The sequence below is a fragment of the Calidris pugnax genome, unplaced genomic scaffold (assembly GCF_001431845.1).
Source record: "Calidris pugnax isolate Ruff unplaced genomic scaffold, ASM143184v1 scaffold219, whole genome shotgun sequence".
Lineage (NCBI taxonomy): Eukaryota > Metazoa > Chordata > Aves > Charadriiformes > Scolopacidae > Calidris > Calidris pugnax.
In genome coordinates, this window is record NW_015094507.1 from 10,216,365 (window position 1) to 10,238,466 (window position 22,102).

The 22,102-nt window shown below is 37.8% G+C and overlaps 1 protein-coding gene across 1 annotated transcript in view; it reads left to right on the forward strand.

Moving 5' to 3' along the window:
- PREP (prolyl endopeptidase) overlaps positions 1-22,102 on the forward strand; it is an 89,465-nt gene that overhangs the window by 17,896 nt on the left and 49,467 nt on the right. Inside the window, exon 9 of the mRNA XM_014964437.1 lies at positions 10,916-11,021. Coding sequence (XP_014819923.1) covers positions 10,916-11,021 — 106 coding nt within the window. The remainder of the gene's footprint in view (positions 1-10,915; positions 11,022-22,102) is intronic.

Here is a 22,102-nt window from a genome sequence, read left to right on the forward strand (position 1 = left end):
TTTCGTTGAACAACTACTACTATATTGTGCAAAGTCCCAGTGAACCGAAATGATAGGTAACCGTGGTCTGGTCTTCCTTACATGAATGGTTCAAAAGACCCTAAGTTTTGTAATTAATGTGTGTTTTATTCTTCATATTAGATTTAACAATGCTTGATTGAGTGCACTGTTCTAAGTGCTGTTGGATTCTAGTGGTGGTTGTTCTGTTTATCAGGGAACTGGTGTTTTTCTAGTGGATAAAAACCTGTTGTAATTCCTTTTACTCTCCTATCTGCTATGTTTAGTCAGTACCTCTTGTTTCTATACGGAGTCTTTTTTTTTTTTTTTTTTTTTACTGTTCCAAAACTAGTCAGTTCTGTTGAGTTTAACTGGCAATAAAATGGAATTTGGAAATCGTTATCCTTATTTTTCCCTAGTTCCTTAAATAAATGGGCTTTCTGTTGGTGACAGATGTCTTGCAGTGATGTATCCACTGATTCACGAGTGATGCATATTATTATTATTGTTATTGCTTTGCAGTGTCGTGAGCTAAACTACACATGTTGTTGTGAAGACAAATTAATTTTCCGTGAGGGGAGGCTGTTGCAGTCTGATTCATTGGACTTTACAGTTTTTTAGGCTAGTGAAAGTTTGCAGTCTCAGATATTAAATCCCCTGGAAATGCTATCTTCTGTATTAGGCGTAGAGATGCACTTGTTTTATAGGTAGCAAAACCTTCTTTGAGATAATAGCACATTAACAGAGCCTTTTCTTATCTAAATTGAAGAAGCAGGGCTGGAGCATTTCAAGATCAGAAATACAGAACCAAATATGAGGAGGACCATGGAAGGTTATTCATAGTATGAGCAGCAAAGAGTTTGCCTGGCCAGGGTGCAGAGAAGCAGCCATCCTGTATCTCCTGGCTCTTCTATTGTGAAAGAAAAGCTTGAGGCAGCCTTAAATGTAAAAGAAGTATCTTTTTTTTTTTTCTGATACCAAATGTCTCAGGTAATTTTGGTTATTAATGAGAACATATAACTCTTCTATCAAATGATTAAAACGTCTTTGGGGTGTGAAGAGGGGACTGGTGGTAGTAACTCTTGCTGTGGAATAGGAAAGCAATAGAAGGTAGGTCAGCTGCCAGCTCTGAAGCCACTGGAATTGAAACAGCCCCATAAGTATTGGGAAAGCTGGGAAGGCAGTGAATACAGAAACACCTCACTACTGTGGGTTCTTGTTTAATAAATTTGTATGGATGCTTATGACTTTTTTTCTTGACCTCTAGGAGGCATAAACTTCCAGAAATGTTGATATTTAAGAAGTAGTGCTATTTTAAGGAATGGTAAAGCAGAGATTCACCTTGGTAAATAATCATGAGCTTATCTAAGTGAAAGTACTTTAAAGCAGCTGATATTCTGGGGTTGTGCTGCGATCTCCAGCTGTAAAATGTGGCTCTGTCATCCTGATACTAATGAAAAACGGTTTTTAATTGTCGGGGAAAAAAAACATATTTTGCAATTAAAAAACCAAAACAAAACAATGCAATTGCAAAATGTGGTTTCATCCTTGTGCAATAGGTCAAAAATCATCTTTTCAGGCCATTCAGACAAGTTTTCTAGTCAATTTTTTTAAAATATGTGTTTGATAAAGTGGAAGACCACAAAGTAATGAGGGAAAAATTAAAATATATTTAATAAATAATCAGATTGTATGGCTTATTGGTGCTGTCCTGAGTACTTGGTGCTAATACGCTGCCACAGATTTTAAAATACAGCTTTGCACAGCTCAACGTTTTATGAAAGTGTACTTTCACGCATTCCTGTCATATTAATAAAGAAATGTTTTTAATTTACAGGGCCTTGCTGGGCCAAATAGGTAGAGACGTTTGGGTTTTCTTAGGTTTTACACAAGCTCCAGTGAAGACAGTTGGATTATGGTGTGAGTGGTCTGGTCTCAGCTACAAAACCTTTCTCTGTAGGGGGGTCAGAACTTGAACTTCCATCCTCAGGTTTAGAGCAGAATTTGCAGGTCTCACAAGCGTTGGGTTGAGGGAGAGAAATACCTTGCTTGCAAGTGAAAAGCACCTGACCAGGAGATTCCTCAGAGGCTGCAAAAGTAATAATGTTGCCACGATACTTCAAAAAAATGAGTAATCTCGGGTGCACAGTAGGGAGTCAGTCGGTGTGGTATGTATTTTCAGCGGAGAGAAGAAACTAGGTCACTGATTAGGACAAAAGAGGGTAGTGTAAAATTTTGTCAGCTTAATACATTTACAAGACAATATGCAAGAAAATAGCTTCAGGGTCTGTCTTTTTTTCGCGCATTACACATTCAACACCACCCCCAAGTGTGCTTGATTTAAACAAAATCTGTGGTGCTGAAAATGGTGTTGGCATAGAAATATAGATGCATTTCCAACTCTTCACTTGAATGGATTGCTTGTGAGGAAAAAAAAATCTGTTTATTGTTAGTCAAATATATAAGTTTTGAAAACGAGGCTATCAAATCTTTTCATTAGCCTACAAAAAGCATATGTGTTTCTGATACAGATTCTAGGGTGGTGGGGGAGTAGGGAAGAGCAGGGATGGAGTTTATTTGAATAACATCCCAGTAGAGGGCAGCCTGGTATGAAGATTTTTAAAACCTTGGTAATGTCCTAGCCACGCTTGGAAAAGAGGAGCTTCCTCTGTTTCTCTGTTTAAATGGCATGTTCTTGCTTCCTCTCCAGACTTACAGAGCATATCTGTCTCTCACAGCCAGACTGTTGTTCTCAAAGTTAAACAATAAGTTATATAAAAGCCTTTCACAGTTACTGGTGTTAAAAGTCCCAATGGTACCCGCGGGAAAGTAAACAGGAGAGAAAGGAGGGGGTGAGAGGAACCCTCCCTGCCCGGTTCTGCCAGCAGTAAAACTGCACAGTCCCTGAATTGACAATTTTTTTAATTTTTTTTTTTAAATGTTTACAGCTGTCAGTTAACATCAGTGGTTCTCAGCCAGGGAGGTGATCTTGCAAATGAAATTCAGAGCACAGAGGAGTAAGCTGTGGCAGATGTGTGCTGGCTGTGCTGTGTTTTCACTGCAGGAACGTGGAAGCACGTGGATCCACGGGGGAAGAGTGAGCAACATGAGGGGGAAGGGGTCTAAACGTTGTTGGTTTGCTCCAGTGAGACTTGCTGCTGGATAAAACAGGCCTGTAAGAGGTTTTCTAAAGCCTAACTCTTTGTCAAGGCTGAATCTGGAATAGAAGCCTACTATGAATATCTTCCAGCAGCCCTGCCAATAGGTCTGGAGAATTTCACCATTAAGAAGCAGGCAGGCAATCTTTCTGGCTGCACAGGGGGCTATGGTAGATGGCAATCTACCATATAGACAAGTTCCTGATGCTTTGGTGCTTTTATTGGACTCAAAAGCAAGCTGAAAGCTATGGAAAAAATCATGTGTGTGATGTTTGTCTGTCACATCAGAAGGCTACTAATTTTACTCTGTGGTAGATTTAAGAAAGAGAATGCATGTACCCGTTGCTGTGTTCCTCTTCTGAACAAGACTGTCTCATGTCTGTTGCAATTGAAGCAGTCATAAGCACAATGTTCTAGGGTCAGAATCTCAGTTCTCTGGCTTCGATAGGTCTCCTTCAACCCCAAGCTTAGCAGAGGCTCAGAAGGATATGGTCAGAATAGAAATGCTCTTTATACCAACATGTTGTGTCTGAAATCCAAGAATAAAAAACCATCTGGAATAAGGAAATTGAATTATTAACACTCAAAGCAATTTTTCTAACCTGGGGAATGGATGGAAAGAACACATCAGCATGTTGTTTTCATATAACCAGTCATCTCCTGCACAGAGTACATCAGGGCTGCTCCTCAGAATGTGCTAGGTGGTTTCTGTTGGACCTGACCCTGAAATTATGCATTTCTGTGATCGCCCATCATTAGCACTTCTGAAATTTGGTTGATTAAATCAGTATGATGCAAATAGAAAACCAAATAAAGCATTTGCAGCTTTAGAGTACCAGCTTTCGGAATGGGGACTTGGGTTGTGCAGACACTCCCAAGAGGTTGCTTCGTGAAAGGCAGTTCTTGCCCCAATCCTCATCTTCTTGAAAGACTGCTAGACTGTAAAATGTGATAGGAGCTATGTGCAAGCTTCAGTGACTTTCTGGCATCACTGTAAAGATAATGTCAGAACATAGCTTCGTGTTCCCTTCATTACAAAAAAACCAACCCACCCAGCCCTAAAAAAACCCCTTCATGATCATTTTATCTAATGAAAAACTGTTCCCTGTTGTTAGGAAGGCTAGGAAAAGCTTTGATTTTTCTAACAGTGAGTTATTAGAAGTGGAATTTGAAAGGCTGAGAGGTTACAGTGGGAGTTCCTGACTTTGTTGTTGTGCAAGCAGAACTTTGTAGCATGGGGTCATGTCCACATCTATGATGTTAGAACACTTGAGGCTGTTCAGACAGCGTAATTGCTCTCATCTTCTACTGACCAAATGTTTTGGCAAATTCTACAGGAACTCTTACTTTTTTTTTTTTTTCTCTGTAGACAGCACATGCTTTCTGTTTTTTGTGTTCAGTATTTTACTTTACTCATCTGATAGGAAGCTTTGAAATATTGATAAATAATGGAAGACAGGTAATTTCTTCATCAATCTGAAATGTCTCTTGCATGTAGATTCTTCTTAGTCAAGTCATATTCAGGTTCAGTGGTGTTATGTAAAAATCTTTGTGTGGCACGTACCTAAAGTTTAGGAAGTAACTGCTGTCATCAGTCTGTTTTATTGTGGTGACTGGGTACATTCCTAAATGAATATTAAAAAAAATCTAGTCAATCACTCTGGGTCATTTTAAACTGTTACATACATAGCATATGGTGAAAATTGTATCAGTGTTAAAATGCAGCTTATTGATGCTACAAGGTTTTAAAACCTAGTTATTAATGCCATGTGTTGCATGGTTGCATTTTTATTGCCACCCATCTTGCCTTCTACGGCAAGATCTTCCCATAACTAGGTACCTGGAGTCCAGTTACTGGTTTGACCATTTAGCTCTGCTTGAAAGCTTTGATTCTGTCTGATTTTTGTGAACTTTAATTTATTATTTTTTGGGGGTTATGTGATTCATTTTTTGTTTCATTGGAAATGCATTAGATAGCAATGACAGTTGCCTTGTTCCATATGCTAAGGGCGCTAGTGCATGAGGAGCAGTAGTTTGTAAAATAACCACAGAGGAAGATCAGGTTGTAGATTATAACAGTGTTAACATCTGGAGTTAAAGGAGTCATCAGTTATCCTTTTCGCAACACAGGCTTATTATCTAATAACTGGATTTTACTAATTTTTTTAATATCTTGTTATGCAGAAACAAATTATATAGTGATTAGGTTTTTTCCACCTTGATAATAAAAAGGGCCAAGGTGGTAAAACTTTTCATTGGTTAGCTTAGGAAGGAATGATGTGTATATATAGTTGTTACTATAGTACTATGCATTCAAAGGGCCCCTATTTGTGAACTAAAAATAAAGAGCTCTTCGTTACCCTGAATCTTGGAGCGGTGACTCCCCAGGTAGTATTCAAAGAACTGGCATTAATATTCACCGGGGTTGCTCTCATGCGCTTTGCTTGGAAGCAAAGTAGTTTAATGTCTCTCCTATTGATGTTTTAGTTGAGGAGTAATGTATAAAGCCAGGAAATCTGAAAACCCAACAGCCTTCTCCTGTTCAGTCTTTCTCTTTTCTTGTTTAATTATGTATGAATTTTTGGTCTGAAATGTGCTGCTAGTAGACAAAATATTTCACTTCACTTTTGCTGTGGATCCTCTTAGATGGTTACTGCTATTATTAAAGCAGAAGGCATAACCCTTTGGGGTTCTTTATGTGCCTTGTATGATGAATTAACTGTATTTTGTAATGAAAGAAAAAAACAAGATGGAAAGCTCCTTTTACTAATTAGGCTTTAAATAGTTTTTTTTTTTTCCTGTTGATATCCATTTATTGAAGTTACAGGTAAACCACTTCATCTCTCAGTGTTTTTCTAAGCAATGGTTACTTTTCATCAAAATGGAGAGAACCGGTAATATAGAAACAAAATTGCTAGGAAAAACAAAAAAAACTCCACTATAAATCAAAACTTCTCTATAAAGATTTTGGTCTAAAGAGTTTGATCCTTGAAAGATTAAATAGAATAGCACTTGGGAGCACAGCTATTGTAATGATACTTCGGTATGTTTGTATTGTGTAAAGGTGGTCACAGCAAATATTTCAGAAATAACAAATCTAATAAATTCAAAATTGCCAAGTGACTGAATGGCAGCAGTCAAACTACAAACTATATGCCAACATCAGCTCTTTGAAATAATCATTTTCTAGTGCTGAGTTAGGGATTAGTGCTGTGTTACGCCAATAAAATCATTGTTAAGCTGAAGGATTTTAAAAGCTTCAGTTGAAAGGCTACAGGATTTCTTCTGTCCTGTTTTGACAGGACCTAAAATTCATGTTAAGTTGTTCACTTGCTTTGTAACCTCCTTACCTTTTACCAGTGGATGTTGTTTGAAATGATAGAAATTATTTCAGTGAGAGAAATGCTCACTGATTAGCATTCCAGATCTCTCCCAGAAATTCTTGATGTGTTTCCTTTTCAGCATGGATGTGGGAAACCAGGAGAATTTATTTCTCATCCAGGCTGTCAGTTGTGACGTTACAGCTGTCTCCCTCATGCTGAACCATGAATGCGCTCTTACGATTTGAGTGAAATACTGCTATGAAGTTTCAGTTTGTAAGTTTGTGGGCCAAGAGCAAGGATTGCAGTTCAGCTCATGAAGATGATGTAGCAGGCTAAAATAACCCAAATGATAGTTGAGAAATCCTATTTCCTTTTGCTGTTTTGAAGCTCACACTCTTCTCTGCTTATGGTATAGAAGAGTCAGTGCATTCAGGCAGTGATTGCGCATTTGTCAGCGCTGCCATCTGAGCTGCCTTAAGCAATCTCTGCCCCTGTTATTCATGTTTCCAGCTGCTTGGTGCAGTGTCTTAGCCATTTGTGCAACTGCACAGTGAAGTGACTGAGATACTAATAAACTGGCAGAGGGACTTTTTCTTTTATTCTTTTTCTCTTTCATTGTTTTGGGGTTTTTTCCCCTCCTGGATTCTTCTTTGGTTTTGTTTGTGTGTTTTTGTTTGTTTTTTTTTCCTGGATTATTATTGTTTCTTTTTGTTTCCTTCTTTTTAATTTTCGGCTTTTGTTACAACATGCTGTTTCTTCAGGTCAATCAGCTCCCCAGTCTGGTTTACCACACAAATGGGAAATGCTTGTACTGACATGACTAGGAGAATGAGCTTGCTTGGATCCAAGCAACTATAGCAGTAGGAAGAGCTAGAGGTGGAGACAGCATAAGATGGTACTGCTACCAATATTTGCTCATCAAACTGTAACTTTGCTATGTGGATGTCTAAATCCATGGTATAAAACTAAGCATTTTAGCATGCCGCAGTCAACAGTGTCTTGTCCTGTTTCTGTCAAATTCCTTTGGGTTATAGAGCTCCCTGATGTAAGAATAGCTTTAGTGATAGGGGCAGACCTAATTGGCATCCCACCAGCCAATATGCTTTGGGAATTCCTACTTCAAATTAAACATAAACTGCTATCAACTCCAGTAGTGCAGCTGGGAAATATGGAAGGAATAACTCTTTAGATGTACTCAGATTTGCTGTCATCAGACATTCTGAATTGCTTCTGCAGCGACAACATCAGAAATTTGCAAATAAGTTTTCTTTCTTGGGTAAAGCAAGCAGCCTTCTGTTAACCGTTAACTCAAAACATCAAAGAATAAATTTATGTGGGTTCTGACTATGACTGAAAGAATTTTGCGTGTCATACTCTTGAGTTAAACTGAAATTTATATTTGTATATACCACTTGCAATTATTTATCATGTTTTATGAGTTGCTGAGGAAGAAAAGGAAACTTAGTGCTTTTACAAGTATGAACAGTTGTTTAAGCAGCATATTGCAGTCCCTAGTTTAATTAAAACTGACGCCTGCAGATAATGTTTGTCTAAAACACTGAAGATCAAAAAAGATCACCTGATCTTGGTTTCCATTCCATCTTGGAAGGAGAAGACAAAATGTCTGAATTTTGCAGGCTGTCCTGTTAAAGCTGTCTGAACTGCTTCATGTAACAGGTTCAGGTTTCTTGTCTTGTAGGAATCTTAGGTGTTTTCTATTTGCCCTGTGAGCTTTCAGCTCTATGGACTTTTTAGCAGTATAAGTAGTTGTTGACAAAATGCCAGTAAAATGACTTGGAAACACTTATTTGGGTTTGGGGTTTTTTTTTGTTTGTTTTGGTTGTTGGGGTTTTTTTATTAGCTTTCATATACTGAGATTTGGCTCTGTATTCTACTAAGTTCCCTTCTTGTGTCTTCAAAACTGAATCTGTTTGAATAGCAGTATAGCTAGGACATAATTCTTCTGAAATTTATTTTGCGTAACTAGTTGTGCAAAATATCTGTAGAATTAATGTTATGAATATTAACCAAAGTAAATCTAAGAAGTAATTGCAATATATGAATAAGAATTTTTTTAAAAAAATATGTTTAGAGCCAAATGGAAAGCTTCCAGAACTTAGATTCATATTTTGTGAGTAGGGGTTTAAATTTCCATTAGACGTTGTCATGTAAGAATGTGGACAGGAAGCAGCCTTCTGTATCAGCTGTTAATAAAACATCTAAATCTGGTAATTTTGGAATATGCTCAAAACAGCTCAGTCAGGAGAGGGAAACTAAGTTGATGACTTCCTGTTACTTCCTGCCTTTCTTTGATGGACTTGCACTTTCTAAAGCTTTGCCAGGAAACAGAATATGTTTATGAAGCCTGAGTAGAAAGAGGGATTCATTGATGACTTTATCTACCAGCAGACATCATTTTGGAAATTTTATTGTGTGTGTACATGCATGTCCAAAAGGAAACCAAGAAGCTTCATCACAAAATTTAGAATGTGGTTGTATGTTATAATGGTCATTTAACAGCAGCATTGGATTTTTTGTGTGTGTAAACCTAATGAAATTGACAAACCTGGAAACTCCATTAGCATCATTTAGTTTGCCACAATTGAGCAAAAGTACCGTTAAAATTACCAGCTTGGATGATTTGGAAGAAATGTCATACTGCTTTGTGACAGAAAACACACCTTATTAATTCCATCACTTGAGAGCTTAAGGGAAAATTTGCTGTGAATTTAGTGACCGTCCTTCAGAGGGACTAAGCTGCCACCTTTTTCCACATCTGAAGTGGGCTTGTGGCAGATACCTTAAGGCAGCCAGAAATCCAGAGCTAACCTCTACCACACAGGTGATTTTTTTGCTGTTGTATGTCATCCTGTGAATAACAGTATTAAGTAGGCTTTCACTTTTAAACGAATAGATGGACAGAGCAGCTGCACAGAGCAAGCATGTTTGCCATATGTCAAGTGCTGACAATGGTTTTCACTGTCGTGCCATTGTGAGCAACTGCATTTTGGTTTTCCCATTCAAACAACGGGCATTGTTCTGATTAAACTCCACTGCTCTGTACAGAGCACTGTGATGGCACGTGTGGAGGTCTGCGTGCATCAGGTTCAAACCTGGATTTTGGCATATCTAGGCTATTCACAGGCTCAAACACTGACCTTGCTGGAGTTACTAGAGAGAGGATGCATGGTGAAGACTCCTCTTGTGTAGAGGAGGCACCAGTCAGTTTATGTAGATGCACCAAGGGCCCATTTTAAGATTTTAGTGACAAACTCTTTTCTGTAGATTCAGTTTAGCTGACAGGTTATGCAGGATAAAAGGATTGTTTACACTGGGATTAAAATGGAAGACTTGACTGAGATAAATGCCTCCTTCACTTAAGTATTAGCAATTTCAGCAGCATGGTTTTTCCTTTGGTTGATGAGCAAGTGCATCCCTGATACATCTCTGCATCTTTTAAAATACCTGAATTTATATGGATATGCCAAATTACTGATTTTCAATGAGAGATGTCACTGCAGGGCTCCATTTATTTCCATAGGATTTGAGAGCGGGGAGGTAAATTTTCTTTTGCATGGAATTGTTACCTTGATGGAGTTTGAAAGTTCAGAATTTTTCACATCATCTTCATAAGAATCTAACTTAAGGGGGTTTTTTGGACAAAAGCCACTGGTCACTCCGTTACATCTTTACAAGGATGTCTAAGGCAGCAAATGCTCTTGCACAATTTAACATTGGATTTGAATGCTGACATTATAGTCAGTGACTAGAGAAAAACTGGATACCTACATCACCAGAGGTGGCTGCCTTGTGGTTTTTTGAGAAATTTCTACTGAGCTACATAAAGGTACTTACTTGATGTAGGAGGGTTCTTTTTGAGTACTGTGGTTCAGTGAGAGCCTGGCAATCCAGTTGACGCAGGACTAAATAGTGCTTTATATGCAACATAGTGGATTCAGTTAAACATCTCCATTTTCAAGGTATTGACTGCAAGCTATTTTTAATGTGGCTTGTGGTTTTGGTAGGTTTGTGGTTTTTTTTCTTTCTCTTGCCAGTAGGTTGTAGTTTTAGGCTGTTTATACTGAGTCCATTCTTAGTTCCTGAAATTTCAGGTTAGTGCTGTACATTAGTTGTTTTATGGGGTTTATGTGGCAAGGTAAACTTTGGTTTTTTAACTCATGGTGGAAATAAACAGATAATGCTGTTTAGTTTTGATCTCCTGAAATGTCAGCAAATTATATTTATGTTTTTTGTTGATGTAAGCAGTGAGTGTAGGTTCTTGATGAGTTCTCATGTTCCATACACATCTATTCACTCAACTAACTAGCATTAATTTATTTTTTGCTAGGGGTTTAGGGACTAACTTCTCAAGTTGGATTTTTTATTTTTTTTTTTCCAGAGGGTGACTTTCTTTGATTTTTCTGTAACTTCTTACAGGTCTCAGACGATGGTCGATACGTCTTGCTGTCTATTCGAGAAGGGTGTGATCCAGTGAACAGACTGTGGTACTGTGATCTACAGACAGAGTCTCAGGGTATATCAGGTATGTGTTTTCTTACTTTGTACGTTTTGCTTCATTTTAAGACAACGTAAAACTTGAAATGTTATATTAACATTTAAGTATATACATGTTTAAATGTGTATTGCTTAACCTCTCTTTTTTCTAATGCAGAGACTATGGGAAAATATACGCTGCTTCTGCTAGCATTCTGTTTTCTGTTATGTATCTGTAGATGGAAATCTCTATTCTTAGTTCTGTAGCTTGTTTAAAAGGTCACACAGAAAAAATGAGATTGCTATAAGTAGCCTTATCAGTGTATGTTCCATTTCTTTCTACTCCACCAGTACTTTTCCATGGGTTTTTTTTACATTTTAAAAATTCACGTATCTACCTTCAAGCACTGATTTCCCTTTTTTGAAAGAAGTAACTGGTTTATCAGTAACATTTTTTTTTCTCTGTATAGAACTAGGAAATGAATAAAAATCCTAATATTTTAGTAATGTAACTTTGCTTTGTAGCATCATTGTTTTCACACTAGAAGTACCTACTTATATTTCAAACTCATGAAATTCTCTTTCCTTGCCTTCTAGTGGGATTAGCCTTTGGCTTTTGTGTATTTTGCTTTTTAGCCTCAATGGTATGGGCTGAAAATACGGTACTTTGCTCCATATGGCTATTGTTGATGGTTGGCATAATTTGTTGCTTTACTGATCAGTGTTTTTGTATTTCCAGAGTATTGGATGATTGAAATCTCTTCCTCAATATGTGCATTGTGTAGAACACAGCTTAGCTTTTCTTGTTGCTTTGGAGCTTCTGTCTTCAAAAACTTCAGGAACAGAATAAACAGAATAAATACTGTTAATAAATACTTGTTAAATACTGGATCTCAAGAAACTTCTTCTCTTGCCCATAAACAGAATATTTATGAATTTTATGAGTGTGATGAGAACTGAAAGTAGCTCTGCAATAAGGGGGATATAGTTCTGTTTCTTCCTGCCTTTATTGCACTACATGGTTGTGTGCTCTTCCTTTAATTCATCAACAAGTCTTAGTACTTCTGAATTTAGGTGAGTTAAGTGCTAGTGATGGTAGTTAACAATTTTATACTCCTTTCTGGGGGTTATTAATTTTGCTTTGCACGCATGTCACCTTTTATAAAGGATATTTCTTGATTACTTCTAAACTTGTCTTGGACATCTAAGTAGTAGTTTAATATCCTCTTGAGTGTAGAAAACGGCTTGCCTAATAAAAATTATTGCAGATTCTTTCCATTCAACTTTAATACAAACAAAGAAGTGTGTAGATAAAACTGTTTAGTACAGTGAAGCATTTTCGTAAATGATAAATTGCGATGTCATTCCAGTTGACACTTTCCAGCTAGAGATAGAATACATAAAAAGCACAGTTCTCTTCCTATATTCACCCTCCAATTTATAAATACACTGGACAACCTTGAATCAAATACTAACATCAAGCTTTGAAAGACCCAGGATGAGACAATGAAGCTTCTATTTTTTATTACCTGTTATAAGGTAAACATACAGTTGAGCCTTTTCTGGGCTTGGAAATGCTTCTTTAAAAAAGTTTTTTCTCTGAAACAGTCTTTGACTTCCCTTCCTGTTTGTTTGTTGTTGGATGGAAGTTGTTTCATCCTTCCAAATTCTCCCTTTTTGCCTGTAACGGGAAAGATCTACCTTTTTGCTTGCACAAATTCTCAATTGCATAAATTTAGGAACTCTCCATATCTGTCTCACTAAGTTGCCAAATGCATTTTCAATACAAAGACTCTTATCTGTACCCATGTCTTTCTACCTCCATGTTAATAAAGCACAGACCTAGCAGTAAACATCTCTGATGTTTCCTGGAGTTGATCTTTAATGCACAGATCCACGTAAACACCCTGAAACACTGGTCCTCTAGCCTTTGGTGGCCAGAGGCAATAAGCTGAGCAAGCAGTAATATATGTAAGCTTAATTCTTGGCTCTCTCAATCTAGACCATGAGAGGTATAATTTCGGTCCAACTTGTAATTTTCTGGGACAGCAAGTGTAGAAGGGGTTACTTGTGAAGTTTGGAGAAATAAATGCCAGATTTGATTATTTAAGCTATTTCAGACAAGTAAATAAGCAGCTCCAGAATAACGGAGTTTAATGGCAAGTCTATTTCTTGACTTAAGATTTGTATTTAAATACCAAGTTGTACAGACTGCTCAGTAACAGCTCAAGGTATGTTCAGATGAGGTAAGGTTAAGTGATGCTTAGAGAATTATGTATCATTCTTAACAGAACCATGAGATACAAAAATACTGGCTTTTGTTATGCTGTCTGTCAAATGCAGTGTTCAGTACAAGGGTCTATAATATCAAACCATAGCACTTGTTGCAAAGTGTTAAAGAGAATCAAGTCTCTTGGAAAAATATCTGTACTTTTAAAACCTATTGCATTATCTTTTAGATAAGTCTTTTAGAGCAGACCTTTTCTGAGTAGATCTCACACCTTTGGTGACATCTAAGATACTTCTTGCCATTTTCCTCCTTCAGAACTATTGAATGTTTGATTTGAGCCTTTTTATTTGACTTGTTTACAATGATCTGTTTGTTCAAAAATCCACTCTAGTGTTCAGAATACCTCGTCTTAGTTTTGAAAAAAAAAAAAAAATAAAGTAGGGTAGCTAGTGTTTTTCCAGTGTCCCAGATGGTACTTGATATAGATAAATAATTAGATTTTTCAGGGAGGCTTTGTCCAAGAATACACTACTTCTTTAGAAAATTATCTTCTTATGCTTTAGGTTTTTCAAGTCTCAAACTTATTTGGACTTACTCAGAGGGCATCAAACACAAAAGGCCCTTTCAAAAGGTAACAGGCAGTAATAATTTATATGGCATCCATTACTATGCCATGTATTTCTTTGTGAGAAGGTCCCGGTCAACATACCCTCTACTCCCTTCTGCTGCTGCTGAAACAGAGACCTGGCAACCAAAAGTGGGGAAGGAGCAGTGTAGCCGTAGCTTGTATCTGTGGTGTTCTCAGTACCATCCTCCTGCTGGAAGTCCCGAGCCCTTCAAATCTTCCGGCTGATCAAAGCGTGTGTTCACGCTGTAGCAGGGAGGATGAACAGGCAGATCTAACTTCTCTTGTCTAACTGGGGCAAAACAAAAGGTAGGGCTTCCCTTAACTACAAAGGCATCAAGGTATTAAACTACTCCTGTCCCAGACATTTTCTAGGCATGTTACATGTTGCTAACTCGTCTTGTATTGAATAGTAATATTCTGGTTTCTAGGTTGAGGCCCTTGTATTAAGCAAAAGACACTTGTGTTGCCGTGCAATAATTCATAGCTGGGATCCCTTTGGTGTGCTGTACAGCTTATTTAGAAGTAGTAATTGCTTTTATCACTCTCCCATTTTACGAAGGCCTTAAGAAAAAATTTGGAAAATTGCGTGCAATGTGACAATTTTGTACTGGATTTAATTAGAGGTTGGGAGGTGGCAGATTTCATATGCGTGTATACATTAAGTATATTTATTAAGTATCTAAAGGGTGGCTTGAAGGAGGAGGGAGCCAGACTCTTTTCAGTGGTTGCCAGTGAGAGGATGAGGGGCAACGGGCACAAGCTGAAACATGGGAAGTTCCACTCAAATATGAGGAAGAACTTCTTCACAGTGAGGGTGCCAGAGCCCTGGGACAGGCTGCCCAGGGAGGGTGGGGAGTCCCCTTCTCTGGAGATTTTCAAGCCCCGTTTGGATGCAGCCCTGAGTAACATGCTCTAGCTCTGGGCAATCCTGCTTCAGCAGGGGAGTTGGACTAGATGATCTCTATGGTCCCTTCCAACTCTAAAAATTCAGTGAAATTTAGTGAAATATACAATTTAATTCTTCTCTGTCATGTATAGAGTTCATGATATAGTTTTTCATTATATTAATCTTTGGGGGTTGTTTTAGCTGAAATAGTCTAATTCAACACACAAATAAGCATACAGGAGGGGAATATTTCAAGTTTTATATCAACTAATTTCCCATAGTTCTGAATTTATTTATAGTGTAAAGTCATAGTTTAGAAACTTACGTTGCAGTTTCTTATTGCAGCAGAGTAAATATGATGTACTTAGGGTTGAATTAAGGTTGACTAGCTCACTTGTGGAATTTGTTTCTAACTTAGTGTATATTAAAAATGTGGTACAATTTTTTTTAACCTATTGTTAAGAGATCTGCTTGCTCAGAGTAAAGTTTTCTTTGTTGATTGGAAAGACCAAAAAAAAAACCCAACCATTTCCCTCAAACAACACATTATCTGGTTGAATTATTTTGCTTAAATTTGCAGGATAGAGTGAAGAAGTGGGGTGGGGGGGATCCACCTTGGGAAAAGAAAGAAACAGGAATGCAAAATGAAACAGTGCGTTTGATGTGTGGAAATGAAAAACACTTATCACATATCTGCCTGACAGAACTCAGAAGATGACTCTGAATTCAGGGATGAGTCAGCTACTGTGGGAATTATTGAGCAACACAACATAGACCATAACAGGCTTACAGGAGTTCAGATATGTCTTTCTCCTGCAGGTGAAGGGAATGGGTAGTCTTCCTCTTTTACTTTTCTTTACGTGTAGCATGTTTTTACAGCAATAAAAAGATTTCCTCTTTAATTTCAAATTAAATTCATTAGTTTCTGGCTGTTTTGGAAAGATTAATGCAATAGGATAAGCATATCCAACTGAAAAAACAAAGCTGGAAAACTTTTTTTGCCTCCTTACATTGTGACCTCTTTCCATATTTATGCTCAATTACATGCCTATGCTGTTTTTATTGGACATCTAGACAATGCAAATAAATAAGTAAATCTGCAGCTTTTCCCTCTTAGAGGCGGAAAGGGAAGATCCAGATTGTCCACAAGAATCAGCAAGGACCAGAAGAGAATGAAATAAAAAGTTTACCCCTTTTTGCTAACAGTCTATGAGTAGTAGGAATAATGCTTTGCCTTCCAAATCAGCAGGGTAATACTGTTGCTGTTCCTCTGTCTGTCATCCCAGACCGTGCTGGGTTTTTTTGTGTAGATCCTTTGAGCTTCTCTTTACCTCACCAGTCTTGTTTTCTGACTAAGAGTCTGGTAGGCAGTGGTGTTAAATCAAAATGCCACGTTGTTTCGAGGTGCCTGACTTAGGTTTCAGCTCACTTACTTTTAGTTATCTTTGTTGTTTTAAATAATCTCAATTTTTTCACTGAATGTGATGCTTCCATTTGCAAGAATGGAAGTCATCTGCAGTCATCATGCTAGTGAAGAAGGATTACTGTACTAAGCCTTACAAATAAGTAACATAATGTATATTTCTATGTTTTGTCCCATACTGGATAGAACTATAACAAGATCTGGACATTACAACACTGAAATATTTCAATATTTATCTCCCAGATTCTTTGCTACCACATGGAACCTGCAGTCCTGATCTACATTTCCTTTCTATAAAATTCAAACAGAGACAGGGACCACAGAAAATAATTCATGATAACCTGCCTACTGAGCTTCTGAAATTAGGAAATAGGCAGTGTTGAGGTCAGAGGGACAAGGTTTTCAAAACTACTTGGGTTGTAGGCACTCCATGTTCAATAGGTAGCTACCTCTCTGAGTATCATGAAATATGCAGGAAAGTGGTGTTTCACCTGTGATGATGTAGCATAGAGAACACACACTGTCTGTGCTCTGATTGTGGATGTTGTCTCTTGGGACGAGACTCCATATTCACTCCATAATTTGCCTTCAGCTGAGCTTCTTAGCTTAGATATTATATATTTTAATCAAACCAGAGTCTAAAAAGTGACGTTTTAACTACTCAGGGAAAACATGTTCCTTGTGGAAGTCATCTACTGGGATCTCTGTCACTTGTGTGCATTTCAGTACAGTGTTCTAGATGTCAACCAGTCCAAAGTAAATTCCTTTAATGTAGAGGGAATCTCTGGCTTGACTTTCTCACAAGTTATCTTTTGTGAAACCTGGTTTGCCCAGTATTTGCCACTTCATTATTGCCATTGTAATCTTGATTTAATGCATTTCATTAAATTCCTGCACAGCATGAGCTGTGGCTTATCTTTGCATGTACTCCCTTTAAATTAGAAGTGAGGAGATAATGATATTATTAAAGACTCTGTGCAAGCACAACATTTTATTAGTTCTGCTGCACTGAGGGCAGTTGTAGCTTGTGCATTCGTTGATTCTTCCTATGTTTCAGTGGCTGTGGCCAGTGGAAGTTAACTTGCCCCATGTTGGGCAGGGAAGTGATCTTGACTCTGAGTGGAGATCACATCTAATAAATGGGAGTAGAATATTTCTAAATGCTTAAGAAATTTAAAGGATTTGACTTGCTTATTTCTAACTTGAAACTTTGTGTCAGATAGTTCTTCCCCCCTTTATGTGATTACTCATGGTATTTTGTCAACAGCCATAGGTTAATTGAATTTGCAGTGCAATCTTCTGTAATAATCCTTGTCAGTTTGCTTTCCCCAGAAGATAATCTGCACAGCAGTGTTTCCATTTCTTTCCATGAACATTAAAGGGAGCATCTGACTATCTTTTCTGCTTCCCAGGTTAGCTAAAATATTCTTCATGCTTCCCTTCCCCCTTTCACAATCTTTATACTGTGTATACAGACTGAGTCATTTTCCTCCTCAAATATTCAGGTTGTTTGCTAGGTTTTTAAGTGGGCCATTGTGAGCTATTTGTGCCAAGAATGCTCCTTTTTAGAATAGAAAACCACTGTGGTAGGTAACTTATGACAAATGCATAGCTATTTTTTAAGAGAATTTTAAATTAGTCTGAAAAGATAAGAGATTTGGAGGATATTGTTTCCCCTGCTCCCCAACTATCACATACATTTTGTGAATCCCACTAGGTTAAGCCAGTTTGTGGCTTATGTTTTAACACAAAACTCTTTGTGTTAGAAATGACCAGGTTTACCAATTGGAATTTCATGTTTACCGCTAGCTTAGCTGAATGCACTTTAAAAAAAAAAAAAAAGCTTTTATTATCTCATATCAAAATGTTTTTCAAATACTCTCCATTTCTTAAGATCTCAAGATACCTGTGGTCATAATTCACAATATACTGGCAAGACAATACTGGGAGAAGACTGCTATTCTTCAGGGTTTTTTTTGGAACTCCCTTACTGTTTTCATCTTCAGGTAGCTGTAGATATGGGGGCTTTTCCTTTCATGCTTGCCTCTTTGGTTGCCTATAGGGTGGTGTTTAGAAAGATTAGGGAAAATTGATATGATGGGATTCTTTTCAGGATTTCACCAGTCTGTCAGCCACTGAACCTACTAATACAGTTTAATTTTGCATTATGGAATTTCAGTAGCAGAGGTGTAACAGCTGTACCTAGTGTCAGGAACGACAGCACTGTGCGTTCGTGTCCAGAAGATTATCCCTCATTCATGTCTCCAGGTTTCCCTACTTGTCTTGCCAAACTGCAAGTAGGATTTTCAAGCCTTCACTTTTATAACAAACATCTTAAAGTGATCTAATGTTAGCTATTTCTTTTAAAAAACAACACACATTTTCCCAGTAGCTGAGCATTTTTTAAGGCACAATTTTTAGTAGCTATTTCATTAAACTTGTCTTTCAGAATACATACAGCAGTTGTTTGCTTGTATGTTGAACCAGTCAAACAATTAATCACTTTGCTTAACTGTTGTTCTTGGTATACCTGAAAATATCAGTGAAATAGCTGGATACATAGTATACATTATGTATCAGCAAACCACCTTGTACACCTTACAACAACAACAACAACCACCTGTTGGTTTCTGTGCCTGGTAATAATTTTCTTTTTCCCTTTTCTTGAGAAATTCTGTTGTGGGGTCTTTTTTGACTGGTTTGTCAGTCTTGACTATTCTTCTGAACGTGTGTTTTGGTGCAGGGAAGAGGGGATTTAACACAAATCTGTTGGTGTGCAGCAAAAAACAAAGGAGAACTCTTTAATCAGCCTGGGCTATGAACTTAAACCAACGTGACATGGCCAATTGGTCTTGTTGAAGTTGTTCTTAATACTGACCTTTTTCTTTATTTTGTATTATGGTAGCAGCTAGGAAGCCTAATAAGAAAGTCAGAATCCTCTTGTGAGCACCATAGAGCTGATTTATGAGTCACTGACTCGGAGCTCTGGGCAGAGCCCCCCTTTCCTCTTCCTGGGGGAGCTGAAGCAAGAGCACAGAGGGAAAAAGAAGGGATATAAGGTAGCATGGGGAGCAGAAGAGGTAGTTGTTGTTATAACCTGTGGACACGTGGAAACTGAAAGGCTGCTGTGACTTCTGGAATGCAAGAAGTTGAGAGGGATGGCTGGTTGGAAAGCACAGCCTGGACTGGAAAGGATTGCACTGGCTGGAAATTAAACACAGATTTGTATAAGTCGGAGGTACAAGGAGTCTGGGGAAAGAGGACAGTGGTAGGGACTCTTATGCTTGGGTACTGGGATGCTTGGAGATGGGCAGTTTGTGTCTGGTGGGAACAGTGGGAGGTGGTGGGAGGACAGGTATACAGGAAGAGGAGCTAGTATAAAATATTTGAGAACCACTGGCTTGGAAAGATGCAATAAAAATTGAGCCAAAACTGAAGCGCACAGCTTGCTGGCTGCTTAGTCATTGTTAGCTGGAACTGCGTTGTACTAGACTGGCAGAGACAGGTTGCAAGAAGGAATTTAAGAGCAGGGTTACCACCATAACAATTTTTATTTTGTTCCTTTGTTTAGAAGATTGTTCTTTTTTTCCCCACACTGAAGAAAGCATGTATGTGGCTTGAGGGCAGGTGGAAAAACAAAGGTGGTGTTTGTCCACTTCCTGTAGAAAATAGGATTGTCTGGCCTCTTGCATTTTAGTTTACTCTTAAGTTTACTCTTGCAATTTATAAGGCTCTCTTCTAAGAAAAAAAAAAAGCAATGAACAGTGTTATATACAGTAACATCAAAGGGATGAGTCAGTATGTGCTGTGTAGCCTGAAAAAGTGGATCAAAACCTTTGTAATGAAAACGAACAAGAGAAAAAGGATAGTGAGGAGACAGTAGACATCAGCTAGAATGTGGTGGGAGGGAAGGTATTCTTTTTTTATTTTTTTTAAAGACTTTTCTGTGATTGAAGTAACTTTAAAAAAAAAAAGCACTTTCAAATATCCGTATGGAAACAAAGCCATTATATGATAGTTGCCTAATAAATAGGGAGAAAAAAAATCAGATGAGTCTTGGAAAATACGTGGAAGCCTTAACAAAAAAGTGTTTACTTTAAGAAAACACTTTCAAATCCCTTAAATGGCAATTCCAAAGAGTTTTGCTTTCAAAGTATTTCTTTTTATTTGAGGCAAATCATTAGCAATAAAATGAAATAGCCTGCTGTTAATTTATTTTTTAGATTATGTATTTATGCTTTTTATTGTGTATATTAGAGAAAGCATGATGTGAGAGAGAGACAGAGATCACCTTTGTTTCCTGTTTTTCTGTTCTGCTGCATATAATTCTCAAAACAAAGCATATATATTCTCTTCTCCTGTCTTTTGAGTGATCATCCAGATGGAAGTAAAATAGAAGCCTTGAAACTGATAGAGAAATCTCTGCTCATAAAAGTGCTTTAGCTCTTTCTTCTGAGCTAATCTCTGATATATCTTGACATGTCTGAACTTTTTAACTCAAAGGAATAAATATTGCCTCTTTCCACTTAATTATTTTTTAAATTGCAAATACATCAACTTTCCATGATCATTGAGTAGCCATCATCCATCATCTGCAGGATGAGTGGTACTGAGAGCCTTCTCAGTATAAACACAACAAAGTTGTGTTCCTTTCAGGGACATCTTAATATCTCTTCTCCACTATACCCTCCCTCAGACGTTCATAAGTGAAGTCAGGTCTCAAGAGATTAAGAGATCTTACTTTCAAAGAGTCCAAATTGTTTGAAAAATCTCTCATGCCTTTGGAGACTAGAGTGACACTTAATTAAATATTTGTGGCTGTGAAGAAGGAAAAAAAAACCCAACCCTGAGTTCTTTTGCATAGCTGCCTGACTAAGAGTGAGAGTTTGAGAGCAAGCTGAGGTATTGCATGATTCAAAGAAATTAGATTCTGCTGTGGAAGCAGACATCTCAGTGATGGGCTGTGCTCTGCCATTCATTTCCCAGGATACATTAGGAACGTACCACTGAGGCCCTGCAACAGTCTCTTCCAGTTTGAAGAACACTGTGTACCATGAGATTATCTGTTTTCTATTGAATGTGAAAACTGTTGTGGATTAGCTCTGTGACAAACTCCAGAGTAAATGTCTAGTTTTCCAAATCTCCTCTTGTAGAGGATATTTGAAATTTGGACGCTTTTGAGTGTATGGATTTTCAGGGTCTGAGGAGTCTCTTAAATAAAAGTCTGAAGGATCTGACTTGCTTTAGTGAGCCAATAAACAGCAAGGGAAACATGCTTCTCCCATGGTGGTAGTACTGAATGCATGGTTCATTCAAGTTTAGGAGGTGGAGGTGTTATAATTCTAGTGTAAAGCATACATAAAAACCATACGGTCTGAAGTTACAGTTTTGCGTGTAGATACTCATTGTGGACCTTACTATACATAAGGAATCACAAAACCAAAATTACATTGGTTTTAAGGCTTTTCTGTGAGCAGATTAGATTAAAGGGATTTTTTTGTTTTGATTTTTATTTTTGCTTCGTTTAAAAAGAAATCTTCCTTATTGAAATGATCCAACAAATTATCATCTTTAAGATAAAAGGCAAACTGAATGTCAAATAACTAGTGAACAGCTATCAAAATGAATTCAATTTAGAAAGTTGTAGCTAAGTTGGAGGCTTACTTGTTAAGGCTGAAGATGACTGGCTGGGTTTGTTTGGTTTTTCAGGTCTTGTTAACATTCCAGTTATGATTTGGAGACAAACACATGATATGCTTGACTTCTGGTACTTCCCAGCTGCAGAGGCCTGCCCTTCCATTGTGCTGCCACTGCCGTGACCTGGGGATAAATGGTTCCCCCCCTGCCCCCCAATCAGTTTTCAGCCATACTGGTGCCCAGTGAACTGGCTGTGCTGGTCACCAGCCTGTTACTCCTAGCCCAAAGGAAAGAGCTAAGCAGGGGGATCTAAGGCCACACGAGAA